This window comes from Python bivittatus, unplaced genomic scaffold, assembly GCF_059951505.1.
Source record: "Python bivittatus isolate LINGU-HERP-01145 unplaced genomic scaffold, Pbiv_v1 ctg000320_np1212, whole genome shotgun sequence".
Taxonomy (NCBI): Eukaryota; Metazoa; Chordata; class Lepidosauria; order Squamata; family Pythonidae; genus Python; species Python bivittatus.
The window spans coordinates 778,234-798,841 of NW_028277052.1; the positions used below are offsets into that span (position 1 = coordinate 778,234).

At 51.5% G+C, this 20,608-nt stretch overlaps 1 protein-coding gene across 1 annotated transcript; it reads left to right on the forward strand.

Moving 5' to 3' along the window:
* Positions 1-10: 10 nt before the first annotated feature.
* On the forward strand, positions 11-10,682 carry BUD13 (BUD13 spliceosome associated protein). The gene is made up of 11 exons (XM_088138881.1): positions 11-1,266; positions 1,652-1,757; positions 1,969-2,053; positions 2,765-2,822; positions 3,568-3,845; positions 3,983-4,323; positions 4,489-4,594; positions 4,962-5,100; positions 5,455-5,639; positions 6,077-6,158; positions 6,924-10,682. The coding sequence occupies exons 1-11, from the start codon at positions 1,127-1,129 to the stop codon at positions 7,015-7,017; spliced, it is 1,614 nt and encodes a 537-aa protein (XP_087995007.1). The 5' UTR covers positions 11-1,126; the 3' UTR covers positions 7,018-10,682.
* The last annotated feature ends 9,926 nt before the right edge of the window (positions 10,683-20,608 follow it).

Here is a 20,608-nt window from a genome sequence, read left to right on the forward strand (position 1 = left end):
GGACAGGCAGCTACTTGTGGCTGTAGGACTCTGGCCTTTGCCCCCCCCCCCGCCCCTGGGAAGTCAGTGTCCTAGCCTTGTTTATTTCAGAGCAATAAATGCTGAAGCGATAACTGCCGGCTTTCTGCCACCTTCCTGAGCGTCCTGGGGAGATCTTGAGCCCGGGGTGCAATTGCACGGCCCTTCTCTCTCAGAGTTTGCAAGCGGCCCTCATCCCACCCAGAGTCACGTCGACGGTTCCTACCAGCTTTCCTGGCCCTGCTGGTACGAGTGATGAGTACGGGGCTGTGGCAGCTGGGCAGCCCTGCCGCGTAAGATAGCTTGGCGGCGTCCTGGCTTGGTCTGCCTGTCTAGTTCCCGTTCCCCGCCCTGTGGAGGCTCTGGACCCCTAACAAAGCGGAAGTCGGAATCACAAAAATGACACCTAGCCAGGAAAAACGAGATCCGTAAGCGGGATCTAACCCGTGCTCAAGGAGAGCCGAAGGCCCCGGGACGATGCTGATGTGCTTGGAGCTGGGGGGGCCTCGGGCGAGCGGGCCTCTCGCCCGGTCCGAGCAAGCGAAAGCCCCGCTGACTCGGCTCCGCCCGCTGGGGCTCTTTGGGCTCCGTGGCCAGCGCGCCGGGAAGGCCGGCGGCGCCCGGGCTCGGGCGTTCGCGGAAGGGGCGGCAGCCGCTCCAGCGCGGGGCCTCGCGCTGACCGCGCTGCGGGGGCCGGAGGGACGGTCCTCGGGTGCCGCCGCCGCGGGGCTAGGGCGAGCCGCGCGGCGGGGCCCGCCCGGTTGGTCTCCGGTAGGCGACCGCCGCGACCGCCTCCATTGAGCGCGCGCGCTGCCCGTCTGTCTCCTCGCCGCTCTGGGCGGCTCGCGGCAATCAAAGAAATTGAGACAGATCGATAAGTGCCCCCTCCCCCCCGTAAAACACCCAGAGCAGCGACGGGGCGCGCAAGGAGGTTCCCGGCCGGCCCCGGACCCCGAGGAGGCGCTCGGGGCTCGGCCGGCCGCATGCGAAGGGAAAGAGCCGCGGGTGCCGCCAGAGGGCGCCCCGGGGTCCACCATAGAGAGGGAACGTTCTCTCTGGCGTTCGCCTCGACGGTCGCCCTGCTTCCGCTTCCTGGTCCCCAGAGAAGATGGCGGCGGCGGCGGCGGCCTCCGGCCTCTCGAAAGCCGAGTACCTGCGGCGGCGCTACCTGGAGGCCGGCGCGGCCGAGGAGGGCAAGAAGCGGCGGCGGAAGAAGAGGGCGGCGAAGGAGGCGGCGGCGGCGGGCCGGTGAGAGATTTCGGCCTTCTGGGCCTCCGGTCCTCCTGAGCGCTCCCCGGGTCGGAAGCTGAGGCGCGGAGGCGGGCGGCCCAGCTGCCGCCAGAGGCGCCCCGCGGAAGCCCCGTCCTGGGCCGGGGAGAGGCGCCGCGGCGAGGCCAGCCGCCGCTTCGCGCCCTAGAGGAACCCCGTGGGGAGCGCGGGCGGCGCGAGGAGCCGGGGGAGTCCGCCCCGGGCAGGCGGGCCGCTGGGCGGGGCCGCTTGCGGGAGATACTCGGAGGAGCCCGGCGTGCGCGCGCCCCGCTGCTGGTGAAGGCTCCTTGTTCGCGAGGTTTCCCGCTCCGGAGACCGGCGCGTCGAGGAGCTGCGGCTGAAGCGCCTTCTTTCTCACGGCCAGGATGCGCATAGTGGACGACGACGACGTGAGCTGGAAGAGCAGGCCTGCCCAGGAGGAGGAGGCGGCGGCGGCGGCGGCGGAGGAGGATGAGAGCGATCTGCCAGTGGTGAGCGCCCGGAGCCTTTCCTCGCCTTGCGCTTCCTTGCTGGTTGCTTGTGGCGGAGGTGGTTGCCGCTCTCCTTTATTTACGGGCGACGGATTTCAAAGCAAAAGCTGACGGGCAAGCAGGACCCGTTGAGCGAAAACTCCAACTGGTTGCTTGGTAGGAGGACTTCAGCTGTGCAGCAAGACAGGCCTGTCTTATTTCTCATTTTCAGGTGGCTGAATTCATCGACGAACGGCCAGATGAAGTTAAATGGATGGAAGCTTTCCGAGCAAGTAACAAATGGAAGTTATTAGGAGGTTAGCAGTTTGGAGCTTTTCTAAGAAAATGGTTTAATTGTGCATGAGATGCTTGAAGTGGACTAACTGCATATAGGTTCCGCCTAATCCAGGTTTTGAGCAGAAAGGGCTTGGGTTATGCTGGCTGAAAGGGCACTTTGAAAGGTGAGAGCTGGAATAGTTTGGAAAGGTAACCATGGAACTGAATGATAAGCAGTAGCAAATGTGCACAATTGAGGGTGGAAGATTTTGTTTGTAACAGAGGTAGTTCTTTTGCATCTTAAGAAAGATAACTACGTGCTTGTAGAATTTGCCATGCGTAGCCCTGGTATCAGGTATTTAACACAGGCTCTTGTTTGCTTCTTTGATAGGAAGATACAGTTTCTTGAAAACATGATCTTTCCTCTGTAGGGGTCTTCAGAAGGGTTATAGATGGGAAAGGTCTTTTATAATTTTACAGGGGTGGGGATTGTCTAAATTCCACATATTACTTTCCTTTGAAAAACCAATTTTTTAAAAAATGAAATGTACAGTATCTCTCTCCGTTCTGGAGATCAACTTTCTTCACTAACAAATTTGGTGCTCTCCAGATCTCTGGAGGCTCTTTTGCTCTTTAGGAATTCTAACAGTTGCACTCCCCAAATTTTGGGAAACAGCCAGATGGAGAAGGACAATTGTAGATCTTTTTTGGGGCCTCCGTATTAAAAAGGCTTTACCTTTTTTTTTTTTAAGATCAGAATGAAGAGCCACAGTTATTTGGACGTTCTACGACAACAGCATCAATAAGCAGGTGAGATATGGGGCTGTTAGCTAAATAGCTACTAGTCCAATTTTTCTGGCTGTGTCTATTGCTTCTATTTCTTGGAGAGTTTTACAATATGTGGAGAAAAGCTTTAACAAATTAATTGCATTTACTCCTGATTGGAGACCTTTTCTTTAGGGCAGAAGCAGTTATTTCAGGCAGTTTGTGGGTAGAGTAAGTGAGAGCAGCCCTTTTTTTTAGACACAATTGCTGCATTGCCACAATATCTAATCTGTTGTTTCTGTGAAGTTACCAAAGCAAAAATCCAAAGCTTTTTGGGAATGAGCTTTCTGTTTTCTACAATTTATTTAAAGGTATGTATTTGCAGTTGATTTCATGTTTCCTTTTGGAAGGCTTTGAGTGGTATGAGAGGGATGGCAAGCAACATTCAGGCAGAGGTTGGACAGTCTCCTATTGAGGATGCTTTAATTTGGATCTCTGCACTGGGCAAGCATTGGAGTCCAGGATCTCAGTGGTCCCCTCCACCTTTAAGATTTTGTGGTTCTTGAAATTGTGGCTTAGGGGGAAAAACCTGTGATACAATATTATGTGCTATCACCAGATTGCTGAATCAGCCAGAGGGTTCTCAGATCAGGAGAATTTTTCCTAAGATGCTTGTTCTGTACCCAGGCAAGGGTCAAAAATGTATAAAACTGTATCTTATAACACAATGTTAAGTGAAAGTGGCATATTTGTTAGAAACTTACGTTGTTGCTTCTGTTGCCTTATTCAGCTCAGAAACCTCAAAACAAAATGAAAAACATTTGTTGGACCAATCCCCACCTAGGAAGGGCTGTCATGCCCAGCCAGATCTGTTCCCTAAAAGACTACCTTCTGTAGGAGGCAAAAATCGCATCAAAAGCTTGAGTGGAGGCCAACGTGAATTGTTCTCAGATGGACGTTCAGGCAGCCAGAAGTGCAAGGCTGCTCCTGATGTGTTACCACCTTGCAAGAAAGCATGTAATGCTGAGGGAGACTTGTTGCTGCCTCAGAAGGGGCTGTCATCCAGAAGTGAGTAACTTTGTGCCAAAGTACCTCACATAGCTTGGAGTGTGAGTTATCTGAACTCCTTCATGAAAACTTTGCAACCATCAACCAGCCTTGGTGTGCATTTGGAAAATGTCTAATTTTCTTTATTGGTTCTCCAGCCAACCAGCAGCCCCAACCAACAACAACATCACCAAGGAAGCGACAGAGACATGATTCTGAATCCACTTCTGGCTCTTCTCCTGCAACAAGGAGGAGTGCTAAAGCCGCCTCAGATTCGGACCTTTCACCGCCACGGGCCACAAGCTGCGCAGGCACACAGCGGCCAAATTCCCCTTCTGATCTTTCCCCTCCTAGAAGGAATCGGCACAAATCTTCGGATTCTGACTTGTCTCCTCCCCGAAGAGGTCCAGAAGTGAAAAAGAAAGGCCGCAGGTCCAGGAGCCCCTCTGCTGTCCTGCCACGCCATCAGGCTGTGGAGTCCAATGGGAATAGCCAAAGGGTGAGGTTTTGGCTTCCAGCAAGAACTTGAGAAGTGCTGTGGGGCCCAGTCAGAGGACAACGCTTTGCTCCAGCTGGGGCTGCCAGGGTGGAAATAGATTCTGCCGTGAATGTATGGTTCCTGTGGCATAACTCTCGTGTTGCTTCCACCTTGTTTGTTCTTCAGATGCTGTCGGGGGGCAAAGCTGGCTTGGTATCAGCTGATCTGCTGAGAAGGGAGCAGCAGGAATTTAAGAGGCAGGATAGCAGCAGCAGAAGCAAACATCTGGAGGGTGAGAATTCTCCTTCTAGGGACCCTGAAATTGGATGGGGCATCCGTGGCAATCCAGCCATTCCCAGGCAAAACCTGGTCCAGGAGGCCAGTTGATTGGATGTACTAAGGGCAATAGGTGGATTGATTTTAGATAGTTCCACCTACCATTCTTGTTATTAAATCCCGCTGCTGCTTTCATGGGATTCTGTGGGGTATCAAGTGTTGCCATGTGGATCTTCCTTCTCTATTCCCCACCATGGTTTTGCTATTACTGCAAGAATCCATCGTGGAAGAAAAAGGGGAAAAGATTTTGAGACCTCCACTTGGAAGCACCCTTAACTACATAGTCGCTTTTGAATCCTGTGATATACCTGCTTTCTCTTCAGATGAATCCCAGCGTGCTAACACCGTTTTCCGGGATGAGATGGGCCGTAAGAGGGACCTGAAGCAGGAGCGGCTGGAGCAGCGCAAGAGAGCAGAAGAGAAGTCTGAGAGAGATGAGCAGTATGCCAAGTGGGGAAAAGGGTGAGCTGGCAGTTTCCGGACTTCAGGATGGAAGCCCTGTATCCTGAGGGAAAAAAGTCTTTCGGAGGAGAAAAGAACCGTCTTATGGCCAAATGAGGGAATGAGGCCAGTGGTGGCTTCCAGCCTGGTAGCAAGTCCCCAGAATCTTAAAGTGAGGTTTCCCCAAGGATCTGACACTTACCCTCTTTTGGTGGAGAAGCCTGATGTGATGCTTTAGACTTTCTGCATGTCAGCGTGCTCTCTTACTAAGCTGTGGTGCGTAACCATTTTGTGGAGGGGTCTTGGCAGTGATGGCGTTCCTGTATTTCCTACCGTCTTACCTTATGACGTGCAACGTGTATCTTCCTTTTTCAGCCTTGCCCAGAGCAGGCAGCAGCAGCAAAATGTGGAAGATGCAGTGAAGGAAATGCAGAAGCCCCTGGCGAGGTACATCGATGACCAGGACTTGGATAAACTGCTGCGGGAGCAGGAGCGAGAAGGAGACCCGATGGCTGACTTCATTAGGAAGAAGAAGGCCAAGGAGAGGCAGGACACCAAAGGTCAGCACTTGCAGCCTCAGTCTTGCACCTGCAGGGACCTTGAAGAAAAATGATCAAAAGGAGCAGCTGGAGGAACTGTAGGAGTGGTGACTGAAAGGTTGTAGGGAAGAGGGCCTGTGTGTACCAGTGGGAGATTGCACCAGTTGTCACGTTCCACTTTCAAGGGAACTGGTGGTGTACATTTAAAAGAGGAGAAAGGCAGTTGGTAATTTAAGCACATCTTTTGCTTCCTGGTTGTTTTTTCTATGTTGCAGCGGCAATGCGTATTCTACGTCACTAGTACTTTAGTGGCACCTAATATCAGCGGTAAAGCACATCTAATTCTCCCTTCAGTTTCCTCGCTGTATCTTTGGGTCCCTGTTAACATGACTAATTTCTTTAAGGAAAAAAAAAAGAATATAAGCCTCCACTGTTTGCTTCCTTCTTCCCTCCTCCAGAAAAACCAAAGTATAATGGGCCAGCACCCCCATTGAACAGGTTTAACATCTGGCCTGGCTATCGTTGGGACGGAGTAGACAGGTAAGTTACTCTTTCTGGCAGTAGCCAGAATGGTGACCACTCAGTTCCAGGTCCTAAAGACCAATGGGATGGATCTGGGCTTCCTTCTCTGCCTGCAGGGTTGACTCATGGCTAACAATTTTTTTTTTGGTTAAAGTACAACCTTACCCTAACCCTAACTCTAATCCTAACCCTGGAAGCTTGGCATTCAGACAAATCAGCCATCAGTAGGCACCTAGAAATATGCCATATTTGCACGCCATTCAAAAGAGATAATAAAAAAGCTAAGAAGGAAAGAAAAAGACCAGAACGCATCCTCTCCAGCAACCAATGCCCAGATAAGCAGGGATTAACACTGACAATCAAGCAGAAACCAATGCCCTAATTAAGGAACTACTCAGGAGAGAACCACACCCCCACCAACACGGGCAGGGCAAGCCACTATGTATACACAGGGAGCAAACCCCACGCTCACTGGCACTGTTGATGTTACCTAGTCAGTTATCTGCAAGCAGGCAGCCAAGTTCAGAGAGCACCCAGGACTCTGCAGTACAACCTTGCGTTCCTTTTATCCCCTGTCCAGGAACATAAAAGAGGGCGGTAGGTCTTCCATACAGTTTTAGGAGGGGCCTCTCTAGATGGCTGTTGGCTTCCCTTCTCCCTGTACTAATTTGAATCAGATTGGTGCCTGGAGGTGCTGATGCTGCCATAAAGTCCATCTAGTCCCGTCCCCCCCAAATGCGTCTTCCAAGGCTCCCCTCTAGCTGTTGCCTTTTGTTTCTGCAGGTCCAACGGTTTTGAGAAGAAGCGCTTTGCCAGAATAGCAAGTAAAAAAGCGACACAGGAGCTAGCATACAAGTGGAGCGTGGAGGACATGTGAACATCCAGGCCAACTGGGACAAAGCTTTTTGAAGGGACCTGCTGAAGGGGGATGCTTGCTACCAACCAGAGTTTGCCTCCTAGAATCTGCAGGAAAACCACTGGGTCCAGCAGGGTAGAAGAAGGGAAGGCTAATAGGACTCGTGGAATACTGAATGTGTGAGAAGGAGCCCGGAGAGCCTTTTGAATGGAGGCTCCTGGAAGGCTGGTCCAGCTGAAAGACAGAACTCCCAGGGCAGGTTGAAGATGCTGCTGTGCCTGGTCATCCCCTCTTGCCCCAAATGCCAGGCACTTGGTGGCGGGAGAGGTACAGAGGAGCCAGATCAGGCTCTTGTCCTCAGTGCTCTGGTGTCTCCTGGACATGTTGCAGCCACTGACTATTTTGACTGTGACTTCCCTGGTCTAAAGCGTCGCCCTTTCTGGGTCTCGAGAACTTGCAGGCCATCCCTGGAGCAGGGAGCCTGTTTCTTTATCAGGTTTTCCTCAAAGGACTTGCTGGAATGGTGAAATTTGGCCGTCACCTCCCTTCTAGCCACAGCTGAAGAAGTTGATTGGAACATTAACATGCAGTTTTCTGTTCTTGTAGATTTTCCAGTGTAAGTCTGGGAGATGCTTCTCTGGGGATCCCTGCAAATTACAGAGAAGCGCAAGGACATTTCTGTAGAAAGCAGATTCTGCAGAGATGCAGGGCTGTTCAGATTTTCAGTACTCGCTGCAATTTAAGTGTACAGTTCGTAAATAACAGGTTTCTTTTTTTCTACTCTGTGCCTGTGTTTGTTTTTTGAAACTCGTTACTACTGTGTTGGTAGCAGGAAACGTGGGCAGCAGGGTCTGTGGACTTGGGTGTTTAGTTAGGGAACATCTTCCTTTCTCTGTGAATGGAGAAACTTTTTTGTTACTTGTGGATGAACCAACTTGGGAGAACTTCCTGACCGTTATTTGCCATGTTCCAGTTGGTCCGTTCCTGTTTTGGTTGTATGAGGGGCTTTTCTGGGCCGCTGTTGCTGGATTAAGTTTGCCCACGTCACTCAGGCAGGGAGTGGGCTGGGTCTGCAAAAGAGAATACGAAATGGGCCAAAACCGCTGATGTTCTGTGCTGCTTCAGGGTGTCCCCTGGTCTGTGGTACAATGTTAATTTTCTGTCATGGTTTCGGTTGAAGCTCTTTCCCTTGGCTGCTTTCTGGAGCATATACGCACTGCAGCAGCTTTGCCCCCTGGTTTATTGGCCAAGAGAGAGAACTCTTTGGCCAAAGAGATGTGGCCCAACACTACCGCTGAGCTTTCGAGATATGCCTTGACATTTGTAGCGGGTGAAATGGCAGTAGAGCACTGCATGGGGAGTGTGTCATATATGCACATGAGTGCATGTGTGCATATACTCTGGAGCTGCAATGTACTTGTTTGAAAGAGTGTTTCCCAGAGTGCCTAGAGGGGAGCTGCCCTGGGCTGCTCTTGGCTGAGCCACTGAAGTGGGGGGGCATTGTCCCTGTGCCCCATGACTACGCATTTGGGAGGAGACGTCCGCATCAGTGGCTGCTTCTCCGCTTAGGCACAACCACGTTTTCAGGGATGGTGAGGGCTGCTTGCGGCTTTCCCACCTTTCTGCAGGTTCTGGTGGCGTATTTTCCTCCTCCATCTCTGGGCTGGGTCTGCACCACTAAAATGGCTTTTCTGTTGGGAGCGTAGTGGGTGGCTCCAGAGCAAGCAGGGAGCCAGCTGTCTCTTAGAAGGGCTCCTTTGGCTGGATCACGGCTTGTTTCCAGCTGCTGCTGAGACAAAGCCATTCATTTGGGGAATGGCCCGGTAACATAGGTCAACTTTGATTAGCCCTAGCCACAGGAAAGGGAGAGATACGAAATTCTTATTTAAACTTCTGTCATTCTCTGTGGTGGCCAACCTGAGCAAGCTGATCATTAGGCAAATGAGGCAGATAGAAAAATGATTAATAGTTGTACGAATTAAACATTGTAAACATCTTATGTGTAGCGATACGTCTGCAGAGCACCAGTGTGGGTGGGGACGTGGTGCAGCTGCCTCTGCCATCCTGATTGCCTTATTAGCAGCGTTTAATTAGGGATCGAGGAAAAGGTGCCAGGCAGCAAGGCAGGAGGTGAGGAAGGGAGGTGGCGCACCCAGCTCCTGCTTGCCAGGAAGGATTTGGAAATTCAGAGGGAAGGCTGTCAGCCTTCTGTGCATTCTGCTCTCTGTCCAGACTCAAGATGGGCTTGAAGCTGCTTCTCTGTGCTCTGAAGAGTGTGCTTCGCACTCGCAAGACCTGGGCTGCTCTGCTTCCCTGTGGGAGAGGGGGCAGTAGTCCCACAGGATGGCCTGGGCCTGGCCCCACTGGAGGAGACAGCCTGTGTCCATAGGTGCCCCTCCCCAGAGACTTCGGCAGACTCCGCTGCTTCCCTCTTCTCAGGCAAGGGGAACGTTCACTACTTGCTTCTATTCTGCAGCGGTGACTTGGAGCTCTGGCTTTCCTCAAGGGGACTGGGGGAGGGGCTTCGCTCCTGCGTCCTGCCCTGCCATTTTCTGGGCCTAGGCGTGTCCTCCTGCAGAGTCAGCTACTGAGATGCAAACAGATGCCTTGCATAATAGTTCAGCTATTAATTATCCCCTCCCTCCACTGTTTAGCTGTTTTATATTTTTGACAGGAAGCCGGATGATGATGATGATAATAAGCTTAAACTGGGTAATAGGCTTACGTGGTACATTATGCATGTCAAGGACAAGCAATTAAGCCTGGCCCCACACATAATAATTAGATTTTTGTTGATGAGCTCATTGGTAATGTGTTAAGATTAAAGGCTTAGCTTTCAGTGCACTTCATAGCCCCCCATCTTCCTTCACCCCCATTCAGCAGAAACATGCTGGAAAGATGGAGCGAGAGGCGGATGCTGAGTTAGAGCATGGTTGGCTGTGGCCAGCTCTCATCCTAGGTGGGAAGACAATGGGAGGGAGCCGCTGCTGCTCTGCTTTGCACCAAGCATTGGAGTCTTCGCCTGGAAGGGAAATGGTGCCTGTTTGTTTTCAACAGCGAAGTCATCTTTAAAGGAAAACCTGGTGCTCCCCAGCAGTGCTAGAGCTACAATTCCCAGCCACTCATGTTGCCTGGGCATCCTGGGAGTTGTAGTCATGGCACCTCTGGAGGACACATGAGCAAGGGAGGCAGATGCTCATGTCCTCCTGAGGCTGGGCCTAGTGTCAAAGGGTTAGGGTCAGGGCTGGCATTGCTCTGTAAGGGTGCCCAGGTTGCACAGGTGGTGTTCTGGGGCAGGGAGAATGTGTTGGTGGCCTGGGCTCTGCAAATGCTGCTGCTGGCTTGTGCACAACGCCTGGGGTGCAGGCAGCCCAGCTTCAGTGGCCTGCTTTGCTTTCAGGGCCACCTCTCCCACTTCTGTTCTGGCTGTGGCCAGAGGGAGCTGGCAGCTGGGGCTACAGATTAACCATGACGGTTGCTTTTTGGTTCTTTAATGGAAGTGATGTATCTTGTTTTAACTCCAGGGAACTAGGAATTTCAAAACACAGCATCACAAACAGGAGAGAAATAAATTACTAAAATCCCAGTACAATAACATCAGGATGAAACAGCTTTAAAAAGGCTATGTGGCAAAATGAGCCTTTTTTTTTGTTTACACTGTGCATAATTAAATTATGGAAGATGTTGCCATTGCTGTTCAGACATTTTTATTAAATGGGGAGTGGACAGATTGATGGACAATCAAGCCACTGATGACCAGATGCCCTCTCTATTAAGAGGTGAAGCACCACAGGGAATGAGAGTGACCTCTCTCCCCTTTTATAGGTGCAGGTCAGAGTTTGGAGGTAGGGGAATGACCATCCTTTACAGTGGACCTGTGTCTGTGGAGACCACCCTGTTTTATTACCCAACAGGTGTGTTAACACCGCCTCTTCTGCTGTGCCAAGGCTGGTTAGGAAGCCTGGCAGGAGGGAGGAGAAGAAGCCCATCGCGCCAGCCATTGCTCTCCTGGGCATAGCACAGCCACTAACGCCAGGCCTCGTCTGGCTCCGAACTGGAAGGAAGGGATCTTAGGCACCAAGTGACCGGCTCAGTTGCGGCCCTCTTCCCAATGGGCTGCAGCTCACGGAACAGCCATCAGGTGGCAGCAAACATCAATCCAGGGAACGAGCTCCGGGCCTCCAGGTGTGCATGGCCGGCTGGCGGCAGGTTGTACGGCTTCCCTCCAGCCAGAGGAGGCCTCTCTGCTTTATCTGGGGGCGGTTCAGTGTAGAAGCCTTTCTTCCTCCTGCAGGATTGACCAGTGCCACAAAAGCATGTGTTTTTATTGCTGCAAAGGGAAATCTGGTGGTTCGACTCCCTGCTCCGCCTGCCGTTAAGTGACTTCTGTCTGGAAATCCGCTTCTTTCTACTGTACCCCGATGGCTGCCTCCTGCTGGTCACCTGGAAAGCAGTTCCGTCTCCTCCCTTTTCCTTTCACCGTGCCCAGCTGCGTGTCTCTATAGAGCCCTCCTCCTCGCGCCTGCTTGGAGCCAAGGAATCTGGGAAGGCTTCGGAGAGAATAAGAGCGCTGAGAGACAGTCCCGTAAGTCACGCAGCCTTCCCTGGGAGGGGCAGAACAGCCCCTCCCACTTCCTCTTTCCACGCCCTTAGGGAACGGCAAAAAGCTGCAGGTGATGTTCGCTTTAAATCCCTCCACCCCCTCCGCACAATTAACACCCCCCCTTCAGCGAGCTTTGTTGACACAGCAGATCCTCATTAAGGAATGCTTCTAAGTGGCATTCCACATCCAGAGGGAGGCGCGTCCTGCTCCTTGCAACCCTTCTAAACAAGCGGCTTTCGTATTCATAAGTGTCGCGCTCCTGTGAATCATACGAGAAAAGAAAAGGGAAAGAAAGCCCCCCATTTTGCCTTAAGGAGCTTAGAGAATCCGGGGGTGTTGATGGACTGCTGCCTTTCCCTTTTCAATTACAGGCAGCTCTGATAATTAAGTGCTAATAACCTTGTTAATGCAGAATGGATGTTCCTTCTCCTGGCCACCTCTTCAAAGAATTAAAAGCAGATAGCAAGCCAAGGTTGGGGTGGGGGCAAGATCTGTACAGTTCCAGAGGAGATGAGAAACCAACCTCCGTCCGGGGCCTCTCTGAAAAGCCTAGCAGGTGCTGGGCCCCAACAGCTGCCTTTTGCCCGCCCCTTGGAAAGCAATTCCGCTCCTCCCTCTTCCTTTCACCGTTGCCCCCTTTCTCCCCCTCTTTCCCAGCTGTGTGTCTCCATAGATCCCTCCTTCCACAAGACTCTTCTGGCCTGCTTGGAGCCCAGGAACCTGGGAAGGCTTCGGGGATGATGAAATGGTTCGTCACAAAGTGCGGCAAGGCGCTGCCAGGGGCTGTTTCTGCTGCAAAACGCCTAACCCAGCTCTCCTTCCGGAAACCCAGCAAAATCCCTGGCGCCCAACAACGAAAGGGGGAAAGGCCCGTTTCTTTCCAGGCGCTTCCTCCAGCTGGACACGCACTTCATGCTGTGTGTTCTTGTGCCATAAGAATTGCATCGAGGCAGGATTATTCAGAAATTCCCCTTTTCTTCCTCAGCGATTCCCACCTTGACCTGGCTGGTGTTTCCTCCTGTTGTCACAGATACGTCATCCTCCTTTCATTTCTAAATTAGCCATTCCCAGTTGAGATGCCAAAAAAATAGAAAGGAAGTTAGGGTTTTTTTTTTGTTTTTTTTTGGCCTCTGGGTGGACTGACAAGCATTTGCTCATCCCAAACTGCATTTCCCACCTTAATACCCTTTTCCTAGTAGGGAGCGATTGCGTTGGAGCTCTTTGTTCCCTCCCACCCCCCCCCACTTTTTTTGTGTGTGTGCTATAAACACCCAAAATTCTGTGGTGTCACCAACCAACTTGGCTGCCTCGTTGCTCACCCTTAATCCCAGGTCATTTCCGAACAAGCAACCCCCAACCGCTGGTGCCTGGGGAACCTACATTCACCCCTCCTTCCTGAGTGAACGCTTACTCCAACTGCTCCTGTTCTTAGCTCTTTATCCATTAATCCCGGGTCCTGCTCCATAAAGACACTCACCCAGGGTCATTGTCCCAGGATGACCACGTTTTCTCTGGAGACTTTGCTGCTTAACTTGGAAAGGTTGGTGACCGGGCCTCCTAGATTCCTTGCCTGCCTTCTTGCTGACACCAGTGAGGACTATCAATGGAAAAACCATGTTGATTCTTTTTGATAACTTCATCTTCAATCATGCTTTCCACCATTTACCCAGAACAAGTGTTAAACTAAATAAATCCCCATTTCAGTTCATTAAGGCCCTTTAGTTGGGTGCCATCTGGGGAAATAGAGTGGTGTGGCTTGCCTTCCTTCCCTCTGCCATTCATTTCAGTTCTAACTCAGAGCAGGCAAGCCGATGACCGTGGCCGGCTTGTCTCAGGACACGCTTCTGTCTGGCAGGCTGGAGGACTGTCCTACACGCCCCGCACATTCTCTTTCTTCATGCCAGCTGCCTGCAAGACTGACTTTTCTTTGTTTTCTTTACCCTGCTTAAATTTTTAAGACAAACAGCCGTGTAACACATCTCCTAATGAAACTGTTTTAGAGTAATTAATTATGTATCAGCCTTGTTTGCATGCCCGCTGCAGCTCTCTTTGCCTCAGCCGAGGCTTTGATCTGTCAAAGGCTAAATGGGAGATAAATAATGAAATTACAAAGCCGCCTGGGTGGAAATAAACACATTCCAGGGGATGGCAAACAGGGAAGAGGTCACCTTTAGCAAGCCACATCCCTGCTTCCAACCCAAGTTTCTGAGGGATCATAACCGTAAGCTGTTTCCTCCTGGCTCCCATCTTCTCCAGGCAGCCTCTCTGGAAAGAGGCTGGTGAAAGCGTGTGGGGGATCCTGCTCTGGATGACCAGGTAACGGCATCCTGGAACCCCTGACCGCAGCAGTGTAGCTTCCAAAATAATCTTCTGCTGCCCAGCTGGGTCCAGCAGCAGCGGCACCAGGGTCAGCCTCCACCCGCTGTTGAGGGTCTGGAAAGAGGCCGTAGCAAAAGAAGCCACCACCTGCCCTTGTGGACAATGACATGCCTAAGAGGGCCTGGGGCATGGAAAAGCTGCTGCGCCTCCTGTTTGGGTGGAAGACCTTCTCTAGCGCATGAGGCCTCCTAGGGGGACTTTTGTGGTGTGTGTGGATGGTGTGGCCCATCACTGCACACTGCAACTTAGAGAGGCGTGTGCATGTTAGTCATAGAGAAGGTGATAAGCTACAGTGGGAGAACTATAGAGGAATGTGGAGAGATGCTGTCGGTCCAAATAGGAGCAGGTTGGCACATGTGGCACCAGGTGGGGAAGAATTATTTGAGACGGGCTGCTTCTAGCTCTGTATTTGCTGCTGCTCTTCTCTGGCCACTTCCATGGATGGGATGGCTGTGAGCAGCTTCAGGCTTCTGCTGTCATCCCTCTTGCTTGAGGCCCATTCATATACACAAGGAATGGAATTCAGTAAAACTCATTAGCCTAACACCAGACAGATAAGATGAGTGCTGAGATGGTGGTGTCTCCAGCACACAAAGCTTCTCTGAGGCTCTGCCACAGCCAGATAATTGCTTTAAACCCAGCACACCGTGCATTAATGCATTGACAATGGAAGACCTAAGACCCAACAGACTTGGGGAGGTGGAGGAAGGGGGCAGAGGGATGTTCCTTCTTCCCCTGTGAAGATCTCATCCAGGTGAATGAAGCTGGACTGGAGACAGGGTAAAAGGGTGGGCTGGCCAGGTGGAGCTGACCAGGACCAACAGCTGGAAGCAAGATGGGTGACAAATTTCTTTCTGAGTCAGTCTGTTTCTCATTAGAGATGCCTGCTTCTAATGACTGATAGGGCTCACTGAAGCTTGTTCCGAGCCAGTTTTTCCTTGCAGGCAGAACACAAGCAGGGAATGCTTCTCAGCATCTGCAAAGAGTCTGTCCTTCACCTAAATGGTCCTCCCACCCATTCTCCTAGGCTGCTGTATGAGTACAGAAGGCAAGGAGCTTTTCCCAGCTGGTCACCCACCTCCCTGTGCCTGAAATGTCCACTCGGGGAGGAGCCAAGCACAGCTTTATTTCGCCGTGATACTCTGGTGTGGGGGTCTTGGCTCATCCCCTTGAATCTCTGGGTTATTTCAGAATTCATGTTGGTGTCTTCCAGAAGCCAGGAACCTTCTGCCAATGTGAAACTGGTGCTGGGGCAGCAAAACTCCCCACAAAAAGTGGGAGAGAAGACCCTGTGACCCCATGGGAGGAATTCCAGTGCATGAGCTGAATGGGGGTTGGGAGACTGGAGGTATCTCTGCACTGCAAGGTAGCCCAGAAGGGAATCTGCAATTGCGGGAATCCAGCTGCAAAGGAGCAAAGATGTTTCCCTGAGTTCGCACAGCCCTTTAGAGTGCATTCTTGCTCCAGAACTGGGGGTGCATGTTGAAAATGAGTGGGTGGGAAGGAGACCTGAGCAGCCTCACGATGGCTGGGAACTTAGGGATAATTCCCTGTCAATCTGGGAAGACAGAGAGGTGGTCAGTCAAGGAAAAGGCTGCATGGCTGGCTGATGGGACCTGTAGTCCGGCATACCTTCAGGACGAGGAGACTGGCATAGGGGTTGTGAGAAAGAGCATATAGCTGCTCTGCCTCTCAAGCTGTTCTCCAGCTCTGCTCTCCTCGCTCTTCCATCTGTTTTAGTAAGAAAGAACCAGGTTATGTTGCAGAGCTGGATCGTGGACACTCTACTCTGGATGGATACAGGTGGCATCTTGGTTGGCAAGCCACCGCACTCTCTCTGCCTGCCCCTTTTCCACAGGGGCAAGGAAGCTTGTGTGGACAGCTGCCTCAATATGAGGAGTGTGCATGGTTTAAAGGCATGGCTTGTGGAAGAAGCTGCGGTTGGGGATCGTGTAATATGCGAAGCTGTCAACCAAGTGCGGCAACCACAGTGGCTGTGTTCACGCAATATGCTGCATCAGAACCAACCCACCCACATTTTGGCTTTGTGCCATGTGTGAAAGGCCCTAGCAACCTGGCTAAAGTGGCATTTCCCAGCATGCACTGGGCTCTACCCCCTTCTTGCAACGAAGATGCTTTCAGCCGCGGTTCAAAGACACCTCTCCCCCCGAGCCCCAGGGACCCGTCTGATGCTCCCTGGCTTCGAGGGAGGAGAGTCAGCAACACCTGGTGGCCTCCAGGTCTGGTTCACTTCTGCATGAGCAGTGGTGATTAATACAAGTAATAATTTATTAAATGTATATGCCCCCTGACTCCCAGCAACTCTGGGTGGTTCTACGATTCTATGTCCCAAATTTGGATGATTAGGAAAAGGGAAGGAGAATGTCTTTCAGTTCAGCAGCTGGTCTGCAAGAGATCCAGGGAGAATGAATCTTGTTTTCCTTGAGATAAATCTTGGTTGGGGTTTCAGTGGCCACTTTTCCCCCCTGAGCTTTGCAAGTGGCCCTTGAAAGACCCTTTTGCTACCTTCTATGATGGCTCACATGGTGCGACTGATAAGGGTCCTCCTCCTTCAGTCTCCTGGTGCCAGGAGCAAAGGGCAATGAGAAGAAGTGTACCAATGCCATAATGTTTCTCCTGCCTGATGTATTCTGCATTTCATGACTGGCTTGGCACATGAGAATAGGTGTCTGGCTTCACTGCAAAACCTCACATGTGAGGTGCTCATGCAAATTCAACAGAGTAGCCCATTGACGCATCCTGATTCTGTGTTTACAGCTATCAGAAAAGGCCACGCGCAAGCCCGTGTCTGTGTCTTGGTCCTCTACTTCTCTGATCCACTGCCCTACAGCCAAACAAAGCTGAGTCAGGTTTGTCCCACTACTCTTTTGAATGTTCAGCCATCCTGACTGTGAAAGATTGACAGCAAGAAAGTAACAAAGTGGTGCTTCTCCAGAATGAATTTCATGAAATTCAGGGAGGTTCTGAAACTGAATCATGAAATCTCTTTGGTCGATGGTGAAAATCCACTCCTCCCTTGGGCTTTCTGCCCCACCAGAGGCCAGAGATCCTGCTCTCACCTCCCTCTCTGGACATCCTCACAGCTGAATGAGGATTCATCAGGCTTCATCAATTAGCCACAATGCTGGAGATCTTGAACCTGCCTGACAGACAAGCTTTCATAGCTTCTGGTCAAGGCTGGCTAAATTTAGCTTGAACTGGAGGGAGAGACGCCTTCTCTTCCCACAGCCCAGAAGCATCTCCTCAAGGGACCAGCCACGCCTGTTTTCCGGAAGCCCTTCTTGGCTCAGGCTCTGGATGTTGCTGAGCTTCTGTAGCCACCAGATTGGAAGGTGGGCTTGGATCAGAAGAGAGTCGGAGTAAGTCAGGAGACAGCTGAGGCCAGTCAATTGCCAGTGACAGTGGTCCATGTCATATGACTAGTAAATACACACAAAGACTCTTGATTTCTGTTATCAGGGTTCATTTTTTCTATTAATGGCTTTCTAAATTGGTGGCCCTGGAGCAAAGAAACCCAATCTGAACTTCAAGCAGGCCTGATTATGACTCTAATAACCTTGGCTAATGAGAATATGATGTGGGGTTAGGCTGGGAAAGAAAACACATTTCTCATTAGCTCTTTGATTGATTGCTCTCTGCACTTTCCTAGCGGGACCCGTTCAGAGCTGCCTCGCCTTGTGATGTGAAGAAGAGGCTTCTCTTACCTCAGTCGTTTCCCTCAGTGAAGTTTCAATTAATCTGTTGTCAGACAGAGCCTTCATGTAGCCGTCCTGGCTCTGAATGGGGGAGGAAGAAGGAAGACCTCCTCTGCCTGGGTTGGGTGCTCTGCCCCAGAAAGGGGCAGTTCTGAGGTCACAGCCAGTCCATCTTCTGTGGCTCACGGGGCAGAGATAAGTGACTTTGCACAGTTGCAAGGCTTTTGACTGCTTCTTCTCAGTTGGTGGGCAGGTGAGGCCTCCTGGAGCCAGGGATCAGGCCACGCTGGAAGCACAAGTCTGGCCCTGATGATGCAACCCAGTCAGATGATGAAACGTTTGCAGGCAGACAACCAAACTCAGAGCGCACCAAGGACTCCACCGCTCAACCCTGAGCTGCAGAGATTCTCTTCTACCGGAAGCAGCTGTGCAGAGGTTTGGTCAGCTCCCCAGAACACTTCGCTACGAAGTCTGAGAAGCATTTGGGATGTGTCTAGAAGTCGTCCAAGTGTTCAAGTACTTTTAGTGCAACTGCTTTGATGCTTGCTGGAGCCCCTGTGCCACGTCTTCCCACATGCAAATGGGATTATCAGCCCAGTTCCACCAAGCAGCTTCGTCCCAGGATGGGGCGGGGGTGTCTCCTGCTGTGGCCAAGAGAAAGGAGAGAATCGAGCTGGACCTCAGCAGGCGTCTTCAAAAAGGTTTTGTCTGAAGCAGGATTATGGGCGTTTCAGTCTTCCGGATGTTTTCCTCTCTGCTCGTGAAGCAAGGCTGACGCCTGATGGCCAGCGAAGGGAGCCCGACCCCTGCGCTTTCAGCGGAGCCAGGGAACCGTTCCCCTCCCCTGCTGCAAAGGGAGGAGCCCAGAGGGGCAGCTGGTGGAAGGGACGGCGCAGAGAGGAGGCACCTTGAAGAGGATCTGCTCTATACCTGACTAATACTTGGCAGCGCTGGTTAAAAGTTGCAGGTGAGCTGGAGATGGACCAGTTAGCAGAATTTAATCTGCAGTCTCACATGGGAAAGAATAGAAGTTGCCAGATGTGATCAGATGTGGTAATCAGGCTGAAAAATCACAATAGGTGGTTTTGCTGGAACAGAGTGCAGCTTGCCTGTGGTGCAGATAAACTGCAACAACTGGGAATATGCCACCGCCACTTGAGAAAATTACAAGGTAATCAAGAACCTGAGAATTGCAGGAGTGTAATTTTTCACCTCTGAGTGCATCAATACTTTTGTATCATTAGGATAATTCTTTACCAGTGACTCTGGTTACCAGCCTCCACTGCCATCTCTGTTTAACTTCTGAATGCATCACTCATTCCTGCACTACCTACAGCTCCTGTTCCACCTTTCTTGGCCGAATTAAAACGTCTTTGCCTGTCACCCTCCCGGTCCCTGAAGTGTGCGTGTGTGGTGACTTGCCACCCTTGCAGAGTTGTCCTCGATGTGTTGGCTGGTGTAGCGAAAGGGACTGAGATGGCAGGAGTACAAGGGAGCTTGCAGCTGAAATGGATCAGCTGTTCTCAGTGCTTAACTCAAAAAACAGCTGTGACTTGGGGAGCCTAAAGGTCACCTGGGGAAGAGGCCGGGGCAAGGCTAACACATTGCCCAGGTTACCTGTGCTGGGTGAAATTATGGGGGCCAAGAGCAATCTCCTCCATTGGGGAAAGAGGGCACGTTCCAGTTTCCTGAAACTTTCTCTACAGCTCAGGGGATTTTGAAGTGGGCGCATGTGCAGCACTGGTGAGTCAACATCCAGAAAACCCACACCTATGCTGTTGCTGAGTAAAACATTGCAGCCGTTCTCCAGTTCAGCCCAATCACTTTTGACAGTTTTGTGGTGGTTCCTCAAGTGCCAATTTCAGGGTGGCCTTGCTGTGCTCAGCCACCTCCCGTGCACTTTTGTGGTGCTGCTTGGGGGCTGCTCAGAAGCTCCCCCTCACTATGTACAGCAGCCCCATAGAAAGGTAGCCTTGGCAATCATGGGTCTCCAAGTGTGCAGAGAGAACAGCGGCTGCCTCTGTACCCTCGCTGGAGCAGTGTGGCCTCTCCGCTACCTTCGCCTTTCACTGGCATCAAAATAATCCTCTCTAGCTTGTGCTGCTGTTGTTCTGCCTTTTCCCTGAATCTTCCCAGTTGTTGCTTTCTACCTCTGCTTAAGATTTTTGGTCCCTATTTAAGGTCCCCGATGTGGTCAATAGCATCATGTGATGCTGCAACAAAAGTGTCTCTTGTTAAATGGATAAATAAGAGCTCCTCGCTTGCTCCTCCATTGCTCCTGCTATTGGTGTGGCACACAAACGATCACCGACTCAGCAGAAGGAATGAAGATGGGGAGGGAGGGAAGGAGGGAGACAGGCAGGAATTCTCCACAATACAGGAGCAGATGTGTGGCCCACAAGCCCACCAGAGCGGGAGGTGCAAAGAATTTGGCCTGTTTTGGAGCTTGCTTGTTTCAAGAGGCAAAACATTAAGGCTGGCTGGAGCAGAACATGTCAGCCCTCCCAGGTAAACCAGACAGGAAACACGGCCAGATGAGCTACTTCTACTTTATTGATTGGCTACATTAACAGAATCTGGTAAGTCTGAAAGTACAGATCTCTCGCTGTCCCTTTTTACCGCCTCATCCATTAGGACGGGTCCTTGCTAAGTTTCTTTCTCTGCCCGTTACTCAGTTGTGGGGTCCTCCCCCTTTTATTTGATTGTTCCCTCATCAGCATCTCTTCCCCCCCTTCCAAAGTCATTCTCACCTTCCATTGCAGGACATGGTTTCACCCCTTAGGAGCCTCCAGCACTTGAAAATCAAGAGCCTGTTTACTTCCTTGCATTCAGGAACAAAGCAAAGGAACAGCTGCTTTTGAAGTCCCAGGAAAACGACTCTCTCTTCCTGGAGAGGACCACTGGCCTGGCAAGC

Bases quoted from the DNA above. Each gene is read 5' to 3' on its own strand.
- BUD13 (XM_088138881.1), top strand. From the start codon at position 1,127: ATGGCGGCGGCGGCGGCGGCCTCCGGCCTCTCGAAAGCCGAGTACCTG. The intron at 2,054-2,764 runs GTTAGCAGTTTG...TTTTTTTTTAAG, and splicing joins CAAATGGAAGTTATTAGGAG to ATCAGAATGAAGAGCCACAG. The intron at 3,846-3,982 runs GTGAGTAACTTT...TTGGTTCTCCAG, and splicing joins GAAGGGGCTGTCATCCAGAA to CCAACCAGCAGCCCCAACCA.